This window comes from Micropterus salmoides, unplaced genomic scaffold, assembly GCF_014851395.1.
Source record: "Micropterus salmoides isolate LMB-PRFRI ecotype aquatic unplaced genomic scaffold, ASM1485139v1 Ms_hic_scaffold_12, whole genome shotgun sequence".
NCBI classification, from domain to species: Eukaryota; Metazoa; Chordata; class Actinopteri; order Centrarchiformes; family Centrarchidae; genus Micropterus; species Micropterus salmoides.
Window position 1 is genome coordinate 8,898,027 of NW_024040263.1, and position 14,259 is coordinate 8,912,285.

At 38.9% G+C, this 14,259-nt stretch overlaps 1 protein-coding gene across 1 annotated transcript in view; it reads left to right on the plus strand.

Moving 5' to 3' along the window:
• The first annotated feature begins 955 nt into the window (after positions 1–955).
• The window catches only part of coro2a (coronin, actin binding protein, 2A), a 38,699-nt gene continuing 25,395 nt past the window's right edge, over positions 956–14,259 (plus strand). Inside the window, exon 1 of the mRNA XM_038713199.1 lies at positions 956–1,200. Within this exon, the coding sequence (XP_038569127.1) occupies positions 1,186–1,200 (15 nt within the window). The 5' untranslated portion in view covers positions 956–1,185. The remainder of the gene's footprint in view (positions 1,201–14,259) is intronic.

Genomic DNA, 14,259 nt, shown 5'->3' on the forward strand with positions numbered 1-14,259 from the left:
GTATATTGTTCACTGTGACCTTCAAGGACCCATCGAATACAGCGGACACAATAGGCTACACACGACAGCTTCATTGTTCTACTAATCAATATCATATGCTCCAGGTTTGCTGTGTGTCATTTAGATTAAAACATTGTTTTAGGTATATGAACCATGCATGAACAAATGCCAACTATTTTAAAACCAGATTTTGACCCAGGTACAGAGAAACACTATAATGGCCCAAGCCCTTAAGATGTCATCAAACATCCCACTAGCAAAGTTAGCTAACTTTCTTTCAAATATGGAAATCTTTTTATTTGGGTGAAAATGATTAAATTTCCAGAGACTATTTATAGCAAGAATCTGTTTTATGAGGTCATAACATACACAGTATATTTTTAATAGTGTGGATTTGTTTTATGTTATTAACTCAGCGGAAATCCATTAGCCCTTTTACTTTTTTTCCTGCACACATTTGATCATTAAATTTGATTTGTATCTTACTTCCATGATTTTATGGAGGCTATATAGGACATTTACTTACAGGGAAACTCACTGTGCTTTACATTAAACAAACAAATAAATACAAAACCAAACAACATAAACAACCCTGATAACCCTCCAAAAAAACAAATATAGAGATGAAACTGATCAAAAAGGCCCTCTGAAGCTTTCTCACATGTCATGTTGGAAACCACGGGCCGACGGGAGGTACACGGGACTACCCCTGTGGTAGTTCAGTACAGTTTATCTAAGACATTTTCTTTGGTCTCATTTCTGCAGGGGAAAACATCTTGTCTTAGGGAGTTTGACTCTCATTTTATGGGAAATCATTTTTTAAAGACTCACCCTTTAATGACACAGTATATTTGAAATCAACGTGTATTGCCTCGCCCCTCCCTCCCCTTCTTCCTCTCTCGTCGCATCCTGCTCTCATCTCTCCTCCTCCTTCTCTGGCTCTTGTTTTTCTTTTTTTTCCCTCGTGGTGACTGTGCAGGAGGGGTATGCTCTGTCTGTGAGCTTCTTTTTTATTTTTTATGGGAGACTCAAGGTCGTGCCGGGCATCATGACTTTTAAATAACCATCATGCAACAACCACCGATGTTATAACACGACTCGTCTCAGTCCACCACCAGCTCCAGCTCCACCATCACCACCTCTTCAGGGAAAACTAACACCACCTGCCGACGCACCTCACACCATATGACCGTCTCAAAGGTGAGTTTAGTTCAGTCTAACATCCCGCAGCACGTTAGTTGTCTCTTGTCAATCTGCAGGTCGTATCTCTGCAGCTGCACGGTAATCGGATTGTTCTGGTGACAGTCGCACAGTTTTATTTTAGGCTGTTACACTTGCAGCGTGGCTCCGAGCTGCAGCTCTGCCATGCGGCTTCTCAGCCTTCTCTAAGCAGGCAGGGAAAACGCAACTCGACTCCAGGTTTCAAGTGTGCGCGTGAGGGAGTTTTAGCTGATCATTTGTGGCAGTAGGTATAGTCTATTAGTGTATCTATGTCAAACACAGACCAGTGAGCTTCTTTAATAGTGTGTTAATCCCTTTGAATAGACACAGTGTGGTGTTTGTGCACAGCTGTTTCTGCTCAAATCAAAATCACTTTTCTAAATTAGATTTTTCCCTTATTCTTAACATTATGCTTTTGATTGTTTTGGCTGTAAAATGTCAGAAAACTAGTGGAAAATGCCCCATTGTTATTGTCCCTGAGCCCAAGGTGTAATCCTCAAATAGCTTGTTATATATTCAGCAGTCCAAAAGCACAAAGATTTTCAGATTACTATCATAAAACACAAAGAAATTCACAAAATTGTCAGATTTGAGAAGTTGGAGCAAGCTAATTATATTTGGAACAATGACTGAAAATATTGTTTTTCAGTGCTGATTAATTTTCTGTTAATTGACAAATGGACAATTGAAAAATGTAACAAACTAATTGTCTAACTAATTAACTATTGTTTATTTAGATGCCTGAAGCTTCCCCACATGTCACTTTTGAAAACCACTGATTATTGGATTGGATTATGAGATTATTTGTGAAGCGAGAGCGCAACAATCTGTGAAAATGTACAGTAGATACAGTTATATTATTTACTGGAAACTGCACAAAAAATCATATGAAACACTGAAAAGATGAGCCATTCAGAGTTGATGAGTTGATAAATTGATCCCCAACAATACTGATAACTGATTAATCATTTAGGTTATCTTTTCAAATGTGGGAATTTTCTCTACTTTGAATGCCTGTTGTTTATTTTTTGATAATTTGTAGGATGAAACAAACTAAGGTGGCACCTAACAATTATTTTTATTAAAGATAAATCTGCAGATTTTATTTCTCGATTATTCTTTAAATAAATGTTACATCGAACATTAGCTAATCGTTTCAGCTGTAAATAATTAATAAATAATATTAAATAACAATTCTTTATTTTGTCTGAAGCGTCCTTGAAAATTCCCCACATCTGATTCATGACAAGAAATGTCTGTCGTTCACTGTAAACTACTGAAACTTTCAGGAGTTTCTCTATGATTGTAAATCTTTTGGTTTTATAATTATTGGTTGGACAAAACAAGCAATCTGAAGATATCACATTGGGTTCTGGGAAAATGTTTGCAGACTCTGATTCACATGTCCCATCAGCAACAGGATCTTCAAAACCAGAATAAACTGTGTTGTACCCATTCAGATAATGTCATCTTCATGTCTGCAAACACATCATTAGTTGAGTGAAATCTATTAATTTGCTCGGTGGGTGGCTCCAGATCCGGTTCACCAGATGGTTTGGATGCATTGTTTTTACTCACTTTTGTCTGGATGGACGTAAACAAACTTAAGACAAAAGAAAAAGCAGTTTGAGAGTTTGGTGTTTAATGACCCGAGTTTAATGGTCACCACATGTGGAACAGTGGGAGAGATTTAGGACTTTGTGCCAGTTGGCTTTTCTAGTGTACCATGGCACATCGCTCCACAGGGGCAGATCCAGAGCATGCAGTTTGTTTGGACTCAAGAGCAGTTTTAACATTATTCTGACCAATAATTCAATATTACTATTTATGGAATTTTTTTATCATGGTAAATGTTGAAATCAGAAAATATTATTTTTACTGTTGTGAGATTTAGTTCAGCCATATTCCTCAACTTTTTAGCATTAGCTCCAACTGAGCGTTCTTACCTGAGGCCCAGCAGTCTGCAGGACCCACTTAAATGAAGATTGATATATATATATATTGACTGTAATTTCATTAACTAATGATTAGCAAGACAAGAGCATGTATAAAAAAACGTACTATTTTGTCAGAAATTGCTGTTTTACATCCATAAATGGTAATCAATGGTATAGTGAGGTGAACTACTACAGTTTGCTATGTACAGAAAGTTGTGTAGATCTGTGTATTTGAGCTCAACATTGTGGGAAATACACTTCTTTGCTTTCTTTCTGAGAGTTAGATGAGAAGATTGATACCACTCACATGTCTGTGCGTTAAGTACTGAGCTGAGGCAGGGAGGTGCTTAGGTTAGCATAAAGAAACCGGGGCAGAATAGCTAGCCTGACTCTCTCAAATATACTTAGCAACAGCTCTAAAGCTCACTAATTAACACACTGCATCTTGTTTGTTTAATCCGTACACGAACAGAAATGTAAAAATGTTACGTGCTGTAACTTTGTTGGCAAACAACATCCTTGTTGTGAGGAAATGCTTACAGAACGTAACTCCCCCCCTACTGGGGAATACACTTATTTTATGACAAAATAATACCACTCTCATGTATGAGAGGTGTTGAAGTCAGGAAATGGTTAGTACTGATACTACTGGCTACTAATACTTATCGTGATAATTATTAATATCGAAAGATATGAAACTTTTTATCGTGATAGCATTTTTGGCCATATCGTCCAGCACTACTACCTAAGTAACCTGCATGTTAGATCACCAGCTTTTCATTCACAAAACTGAAAGGTGTTTCAGACTATAAACAGCAGCAATGTGCAAAGTTTAAGTGTGACAACATGAGTCATGACTTTTGGAGTTGTACAGACTGTAGAAGTGTCATGCCAGCACTAGATCTGTCTAAGTAGGTTTGTCATGTACCTAATGGCAAACGCCGGCCAAAATGAGCATTAGACTGATGAGTTTGCAACACATCTTCGCTTGTGGGAAACTCAAAACTCCCAGTCAAAAGTAAACCTCACCCCTTGTAGCTGGCTTTCTTCATCTTCACGCTCTTTAGACATTTTTTTAATGAGGTGGTTGTGGTATTTGAAGAGACTGTACTCTTTTTTTGTTTTATTCTACTCTGTCTCTAGTGAAATCTGTTGGGCACTTTCATGTTGGGCAATACACTCTAGCCTTTATCTCTGGCATGTTATCACAAAGACTGTTAACACATACCTCAGATTCTCCCACTTTGTCCAACTTGTGACGTGCATTTTGTATAGAAGCTCACTTCTGAATCTCAGAAACAGACTCTTTTCTTTACTGAGTGCCTTCCTGTGAAAGACATTATTTATTTTGTATTGTATCTCACTGTCACTCATGTCAAAACAGTAACTAGAGCTCAGGTTTCTTTGATGATACACACGCTCTTTGCTGGTTGAAGGTATCAAAGTCCAACCTGCTGTAATAACTGCTGTGAATCAAATGCATGCTTTTGAGCAAATAGGCCCTCTAATCAAGAGGCCATATTGGCCTTCAGGCAGTAAGTCTATGTCATGCTGCTGTTATTCAACAAAGTGGCCAAATAACATGAGGTATAATCTGTATTCTAGACAAACAGTGCACCTAGATTACCCCTGAAGCCTGTTGATATTTACTCTTAAGATTGCACTCTGCACTGCAAGTGTAGTGTTTTTTTTTCCTGGGGAAAATGAGACAAATTGAGCAGGAGGTGTTGTACTAGAAAAATCTGATTAACTGATTAGTTGATCAACAGAAAATTATCAACAACAATTGTGAGAATCGATTAACTGTTCGAGGTAATTTTATAATCAAATATAGCACACATTTATTGGTTCCAGGTTCTCAGATGGATATATTTGCTGTTGTATTTTTTTTGTACTTTTCCGTGATGGCGCACTGAATATCTTGGTCCATTTAATAGCTGATCTGGAGCTTTCAGTCACATCACACAGTCTTCATTGAAAGATGGGTGTTGGAACTGTTTAGCCAACGTGGACAGGAAGTTCATAATTGCTCAGTAAACATGGACATTTGAACATCTATATTTCCTTGACGACTGGGCAATAATCCATCGGCTGATGAGGATCATGTGAAATAGCAGAAAGCTCCACAACAACTACTAAATGGACCATGAAGTGAGATTGTTTTGTAAAGGTCAAGATGAACTGAAAAGTTGGTCAGACAAAATAAGTTACAATAAACAATTAATAGAAAATTAATATACAGACAAATTGAGAATGAAAGTAATTATTAGTTGCAGGCACATATGGTTTTGATGTATTTTTACTTTAATGCAAATGAGTCAAAGACGTTAGCTGATAAGAAAATGCCCAACTGTCCCTGATGCCTAGATAGCGTACATACTGCTCTGCCCGGTGATGTTTGAACTGCAGAATGTGTCAAGTTTGTGGCATCTTAAAGGATCATTATTTTTTTACTCCACACAGACGTGAAGAAACCAATTAAAGGCTGATAGTTCCTTATGTAACCAGGCTAACCTGTCGAGGGGGGTGTGCGTCTGTGTAGGTGTGTACAAAATGCTATATACAATACAGCAGAAGATGGTAATATTATGTAGCTTTGTGAACAATATGACTTATTATTCTAATGTAATCTTGAATTAGTCCAAATATTCAGTTTACAAACTGAGAAAAGCAGTAAATCCTCACATTTGAGAAGCTGGAACCAGAGAAGCGTTGTCATTACGGGCATGTTGGCATGCTGACGCTGGCATTTAGCTCAAAGCACCACTGCTGGAACCAACAATGACAAATGAAAACAAACTGATTAACTAACCGTTTCAACAAAGTAAATATGTGTACTTGTGTCCCCTAGTAATGTGTCGCTCCCATTCTTCACTTAAAGGAGCCGGCTCCTGTCCGAAAGTGTCTTTTATAGAGTTGTGTAATCATTTCTTAACCATATTTTCATTAGCAGGGTGTTATTTTTGTTACAACTAGGATAGTTATTCTTGACATATCCCACTTTTTAACCATCAATATGACTATTGAATATTTCAATGTATTGCATTGCATTTTTGTGCATTTTTTTTGCAATGACCAGGAGAAGTGGTACTAAATGAAGAGACCGCTCTCGGAAAGGAACCAAGCCATGTAATTCCCATCACTAGTGCCCCCTAGCAGCAATTGAAACTCTGTGTGCACCATGTATCTTTATTTGCCCTTATTCTGGGTTATATCACTGATTTAGTAACATGTTAGCCTAAAGCTGAATGAGATCATCTCACATGTCCTCTGTTGCTTCACTATCAGAGTCAAATGACATTGTGCCTTGAGGTGGTGGTGGAAAACCTGATGTTGCAACTAAAGGAGGCCTCATACATGACTATACCTCCAGAACAAAGCCCGCAGGGCCTAGTCTCTGACTCCACCACCACCTCCTGTGGTTCACTCATGACTAAACCTAATGAAGGTCTGCCTCTCCGCCCAGTAGGGTGGAGGTGACTTCATAGTGTTTGTACCCTGTTACTTTTTAGCCCACTGTTCTAAAACTGTCAATGGCCCAATTGATACAGACTTATACTGTCTTTGTCAGCATTCTTAAACAAATCATATCATCTTAATCCTCTATAAAATGTCAGAGAATTAGACAGTATAAACTAAAAAAAATTAATGAAAAACAGCAAATCATCACATTTTAGAAGCTTTTGACACATTTGAAAATTGACTCAAATGATTAATCAATAATCAGAATAGTCGCTGATAACCTTTCTGTTGGTTGTTTCAGCTCTGTTTTGTCTGATTCCTCACTTACCCTCTTTTTTTGTTTTGCTGTTGGAGTGTGAGGAGTGCATGACGTGATAATTACAACTCTTTAACACTTGTTATCAAGCATGCAGAAGTTTCATTTTTAAGTGGATTTATCATCCGACACTTTGCGTTGTGATCAAATCCAATCTTTGTAATTACAGTGAGATGTTTGATGGATTTTTATATTTGCAAATCACTCGGTGCTAGATGCACTCGAGGCGACACCCAAACGGATTCAAAAGTGCACAGGCTTTAGGAAACAATCTGCTGGTGGATGGTAAAGATGATTACTGTACTTGTCCTGACAATGGTTTGGAAATCCTAAAATACTCTTATGTAACTAGAGAGTCTGCACGTGACTGCGGACACTCTCACTGTTATAGTCACACACAGATCTCCTAAAGACCACCAGCTTCCCCCGACAAACCAGCTCCTGCTGTTTCTTGTAACTGCAGTGCAGTGACATTTACACAGCAAAGCATAATGACTTTTTAAACAATTGCTTAAAGAGACCTGTTTGTATTTCCAGTCTGTGCTTCTTCTCTTTAACTGTCATTATGAGTCTTGAGTACATTAGTGTCACTCAGATCAGTCGTGGCAGGTTGTGCTGCACGTTCCTGACATGACAGCTGTCCGACTGTTTGAGGATTATCTGGTGCTGCTCCCACGTGGGGCAAACAGGGAGGGGATTACTTAAAAAAAATAGAGAGTGTATGGATTTGTTCAATGTCAAGCTTACAGGGCTCTTGGACAAGTTTTTACAGGAAAGAGGAAACCTCTGCGCTCCATTTGGACACAAGTGAGTGAACCAAACTGTCTAAAATCTGACACTGCAGGGTAGCCCTCAATTTTCTGTAGCCCCAGTTTCTGCCTCTCATTAACTTTACATCTGTTTTCTGAAAAATAAATACCTGGCAAGCTTTGAAAAACCTGGTAAATCATTTAATAAAAAAATACTGCTATTATAAAGATATTTTCCTCAGGACTCTTCAGTCTGGATTAAAAAAATATTAGTTTGTTTGCTTAGTTAGCCACGCAACTAACTTAAAGGCCCTTTTAGCGGTTTAGAGTCCAGAATGGGCACCAAAAACCAGAGCTGAGTGACTGGACAACGGAACTGGGATCAGCAGCCTCCCAGTGAACAGGGACCAAATACTGCCTCTGAGACCGACAGAGGCCAGTTTGACGACAGGGGATACAGTACAGAGGTGATTTACAGTGGCTCTGGCCAGGACTCTGATTCCAGGGTAACGAAGCCAGCGGCGGGTTCAGGAGGGGAGAGAAGAGGGTTCAAGCGTGAGAGGCTGGGCATCAGAGAGGCAGCGACGGCGTGTAGAGACAGAATATTTTCACATTAAACTCGGTGGCCTAAATGTTTATTATGATCAAATCAAAGCTGGATTGTTGAAACTGTGGAATGACTTACCATTATGTTTATTTATTAGACGCTGAGAGCTTTTGTAACGTAGTAAGCCTGCACAAAACTTCCAGCTGTGAGGAGGGGCCTATTAGACTATCGCCTCTTAAGATACAAATGGTATTGCGAGACAGGACGTGCCGGGGCTAGCTTGTTAGCATGCTAATTTCAGTAGATATCTCTGCAACAGAACACCTTTGACATAACTCCCGAACTGATACTTCTTCACATTACGATGATAATGTTTTTTGAATGTTTCAAACTAAAATTCTGATTATGTGAGTAACTTTTGCTGTCATGACTGAGATCTGTTTCAGCACCAGCCGCTTAATACATTATTTTTTTTTTGCCACTATCAAAGTAATCTGGCCACAGGCCAGACATTATTGCTGGCGGCCCAGCTTTGGCCTGCGGGCCGGCTGTTTCCGACCACTGATCTAGGGCTCCATCCACTAAAGTCAATGTCTGTTGATCTCCGTACCCATTCATCCCCCATGCCACTCACTCTAGAGTTCATATGTACACCGCTGTCTTTGATTTTATCGATGTTCAAATAGATTTTTCGGTCTTCCATTGAACTACATCAGCAGCGACAGGATGTATTTATTTAAGTAACACTGTTTCAGGGTGTGCTCCTGTTTCTTAATCGTGAAGCAGATGGGTTTCTGATTCATTATTAATGTGGAGAAGGAGATGGCCTCTTACGTGTGTGTGTGTGTGTGTGTGTGTGTGTGTGTTTTCACACCATATTGATTGCAGATCCCCAAAGTAGCCCTGTTGGTTGTGCCTCATGAAAAATGCTGTCAGAGCAAATTAATGTTTGCTCCAAGAGAATATAATGTAGGTTAAATGCTTCAACCTAAAGTGTGTGTGTATATACAAGATCCTTCCTTATATGTAGGGTCAAAGCAGCTTATGTTATATTGTAAAATGTGCTATTTCGGTCCATCACTAGTGCAGACTGAAATACCTCAGCAGCTGTTGGATGGACTTTGGGAGAAATGTTTGGTGCCACCAGCATGTTCACATTTGTGATTTTCGCTGAAATGTCTCGACTGCTGTATGTATTGCCATGAAATGTGTTCAGACATGATGTATGTTCCCTCAGGGTGAATTGTAATAACTTTTTGAAAATTTCGTAATTTGACCAAATATGCAAAGGATGACATTCTCATCAGCTACACGCACCTTATGTTCGTCACGACTGTTTTAGTCACAATTTGCAAATACTAGCATGCAATCATGCTAAACTAAGGTGGTGAACATGGTAAACTTTCCACCTGCTTAACGGCTACATGTTAATATTGTGTTTTGAGCATGTTAGCATGCTTAGCACTTAGCACTTTGCTCAAAAGTGCACAGTAGTGTTGTATATTGTGATTGCACACAAGTATTTTCAACTGGAGGTATTTTTCCTTTGTGTTAGACGTCACAGATAAAAAACTTTGACATTAGCACGTCAGTGAGCTGCACATTCTGTGTGTGTTGAGTATCACAACACTTTAATGCAGTTAGTTAGTGGGGGTGATCTTATTAGCTGTGGCCTCCCTCACCCTGATAACAGGGCGTGCACTGCAGCAGTACAGTGTCTGTGTATTGTTTACAGACAGAGGCTGAGCCTATATAAAAGCAAGCTAATCCCCTTGAGTCACAGAAAGTGAAACTCACCTTGACTACAGTTAGGATGGATGGCTTTAGCTGGTGTGGCTCACTGACACTGTATTAATTTAAGCGATAAGGATCCCTGTGACTTGTTAGGTCTGCTCTGAAGAACAAGCACATTGCCATTGCTGAATTATTGATAATCCTTCAGCCAGTTTGTCATTTAATATTTATTACGTATATTTAACAAATAGTAAATTCTGCAATAAAATGCATCTTTTTACCATTGTAATTCCTAAGGCAGGGCTTCTTGATCTAATTTTAGAACATCAAAAGTCGTTTTGTGCTGTTGCACATATTTATCGTCTTCCTTCTTCTTTTTGTTGCAGAATATTTTTAATTGTTACAGGAGCCTGTGCTGCAAAGGCTGTCTGCCGAGCAGCTCGACTTGTTGTAATTAATACAAGATAACAGAAACCCTCTGGAGGGTACGACCTCGAGACACACTCTTTTATTCTACGATGTGATATGAGCCGTAATTACCTCATAATGTGGGGGAGAATTTTTCTTTTTTAGTCTTGCAATTTCTTAATAGGACAGCTCCACATACAGTTGAAACCTCTGGCACCTAGCATTTTGTGTGTAAATTTTATTTATTTTATGTGCTGATTCTTATCAGATGGTTTCTGTTCTGTAAAATGAAGAGACATGCAAACAGAAAAGGAGAATAAAAGACATAAGCATATACACATACAGGTGCGGTGGATATATGTGTACTTTTACAACTGATGATAAAAAAGTTTGTCCTTTCCTAAACAAGCGATGCAACAAAAATTCTATTTAAAGTCCTTTCCCGTTGTTGTTTTGCATGTTGTAAATTAAGTAGCGTAGTACCCACATAGTAAATGCCATTTTCTCCCCGCCTTCTGAAAAACTTAAAACGCATGACAGTAATAGGAATGGATTTAACAGTGTGTTATCTGCTCTAACATAACCTGCAAACTTTAATGTAGCATGCCCGGTTAACTAGCTTTAAAACTAACGTAGTAACATTAACGTAGTGTATCTTCCAAAGCCCGGGCTAACTACATTATTTTCGGGGGGTACAGTAGAAAAGCTCTGTTCACATCCATTGTGTGGGAGCCGATCCGGGATTTTGATATAAAAAGTGTTGGCTGCACTGTCCTGCATTTGCCAAACTGTGAACTATTCTAGAACTATGTTAGAACAAAATAATTTTAGGGTGCTATAATACTGGGGTCTAACTAGCTGTAGGCTACACTGTAATACAAGAACAGTTTTGCTCCTTTATTTCCATGGATCATCAGATTTTGCAAATGTTGACTTTTTGCCTGGGACGTGTAAAAATTTTACTTAAGTAAAAGTAGCAATACCACAGTGTAGAAATACTCTATTACAAGTAAACATTCTGCATTCAATATTTTACGTAAGTAAAAGTACTAAACTATTAGCTTCAAAATATAGTTAAAGTACAACAAGTGCTCATTATGAAGAATAGGCCATTTCAGAATAATGTATATTATTGCATTTAATTTTACTATATACACTCACCGGCCACTTCATGAGGTACACCTTGCTAGTAACTGCCATAATTCTTCGTGGCAAACTTTCAACAAGGTGTTGGAAGTAAGACTTTGGTCCATATTGACATGAAAGCATCACGCAGATGCTGCAGATTTGTCGGCTGCACATCTATGATGCAAATCTCCAGTTCCACTCTAATGGATTGAGATCTGGTGACTGTGGAGGCCATTGGAGTACAGTGAACTCATTGTCATGTTCAAGAAACCAGTTTGAGATTATTTGAGCTTTGTGACATGGTGCATTATCCTGCTGGAAGTAGCCATCAGAGGATGGGTACTCTGTGGTCATAAAGGGATGGACATGGTCAACAACAATACTCAGGTAGGTGCGTTTGGACAGTGCTCAATTGGTACTAAGGGGCCCAAAGTGTGCCAAGATAATATCCCCCACACCATTATACCACCACTACCAGCCTGAACCGTTGATACAAGGAATCTTCTGTTGTCCAGTTTTTATGAGCCTGCGCAAATTTTGGTTTCTTGTTGTAACAGGAGTGGCACCCGGTGTGGTCTTCTGCTGCTGTAGCCCATCTGCTTCAAGGTTTGACATATTGTGTGTTCAGATGGTATTCTGCAGACCTTGGTTGAAACGAGTGGTTATTTGAGTAACTGTTGCCTTTCTGTCATCTTGAACCAGGCGGCTCATTCTCCTCTGACCTCTGACATCAACAAGGCATGATCGACATCCCTAAATGCATTGAGTTGCTGCCATGTGATTGGCTGATCAGCGTTTTGTGTTAACAAGCAATTGGACAGGTGTACCTAATAAAGTGGCCGGTGAGTGAATACTGCTGGGTATCTTATGAATTTCACCAAGGGAGCAATAAAGTATTCTTTATCCATAATAAGATTTTATAATTGATTTGCTTGTGATTATATTAATTTCTAGGCTCTTATTCATCTGAATCTGCAAAGTAACTAATAACTAAAGGTATCAAATAAATGTGGTGAATTAAAAAGTACAGTGGTCGCCTTTTGAATTGAGAAGCAGAAGTAGCAGTTATTGTACTTAGTTACTTCCACAACTGCAGATATGTAGCCATCAAGTGCATATTTAAGACGTGCTTCGAGTCTTTCAAACGTCCAGTTTTCAAACTTGTCCGCCAGAGTTAATTAGCTAGATAGCTACAGTAGAGCTCATACAGTAAAGTCCTCCAGTTGTCATTTCTGCTAGACAAATCGACAGTCACTGCTTGTAAATGAGAAGACCTATTGTTTTCAGTTGGTATGAAATTACACAGCCCTGTCTAGAAACCTTCCTAAGAAATTACAATTAGGCAACATATCAGTTACCCTTCTAGGAAATTATCAGGAAACTACAGGACCTGTTAAATAACACAGTAGTTCTATTTTAAGCAAATGGTAGTGCTTAAAATATTCTGTGTCTGAGGCGTAACCGTATGTGGAGCTGTCTCTTTCCCACTTTCTGTCAAGTGATCATTATGTGAACCTCTATCCAGCATGTCTTAATACCGGGGCCTCTTACTTTAAGCCAATAAAGGAAACTGATTTGGTTTCCAGCTTGTCAAACATAGCCGACGTTTGTTGTGTTGTGCACCTGGATGCCAGACGTTTGTGTGTACGTGTGTTTGTCTGAAACATTCTTTACAACTGTAATCATCATAGTTGCCTTCTGTGTGAAAACCGAGAGAGGTACACTTAAATGATTTTAATATATAACAGATTTGAACTTACATGTGATTCTTGAGCTTTAAAGCAAGTAAAAATGCATTTTTTTTCCTGAGCATTTTCTTTGATGTGAATTCAGAGATTATTGGCTGTACAAACCGCCTTTTGCTGCCAACGTTGATGCAAGCAGGTAAGTAAGGATGTGATATCACTGAATGGGAATGGTTTCAAACCAGCTTTGTTGATGCAGATATTTTGATCAGACTTGAAAAAACAAGGTGCACTGCACAGGCATGCTAATACGTGAGTCATGTCAAATTTAAGCTACCTGGAGGTGAGATTACCATCATGGGATGTACTTTAGTCATCCATATGATGAAATGTGGCTCTTTTAATCAACAGCAACATAGTTTTAAAATGACTTTTGATTAACTTATCAAAGACTTCACTGTCTCCCTCGTCACTACTGTCTGCTGATTGCCATCACCATATCTCCTTGAACGGATCACAACTCAGTCACCACGTCTGACCTCTGACAAACTTTGAAAACTACTCAGATTTAGGCTGGCAAATATGAAACCCAGTGATTGTATCAGTGGAACTAGTGACACCTTAACCTGTTGAGACACATGAGTGGATTACCTGGAAGATGATCGTTCATGTTGCATCTCCATTTTGTGCATGTGTGTTTGTATAACTTTATTTTCACCTTAGATTTTTCCTATATCATACATGCTCTCCTTGCACTGTTTTCAACACCCCCCCCCCCCCCCCCCCCCCTCCACACACACAGTTTGGGAATCACTAGCCTAATACAACAACATATAAAAAGTTTAGCATAATATCTGACAGTGGTAGAATGTAATTAAAGTACAAATTCGAGGTACTTGTACTTTACTTGAGTGTTTCCATTTTATGCAGTTTTATTCTCCTACTACACAACATCTCGGAGGCAAATATTGTTCTTATTACTTCATTTCATTTGTTTGACAGCTGTAGTCAACACTGATCAGCTGTGATGCTCAGAGGCTGGGAGCAGGTTTGACATCACCATTTACAAAAG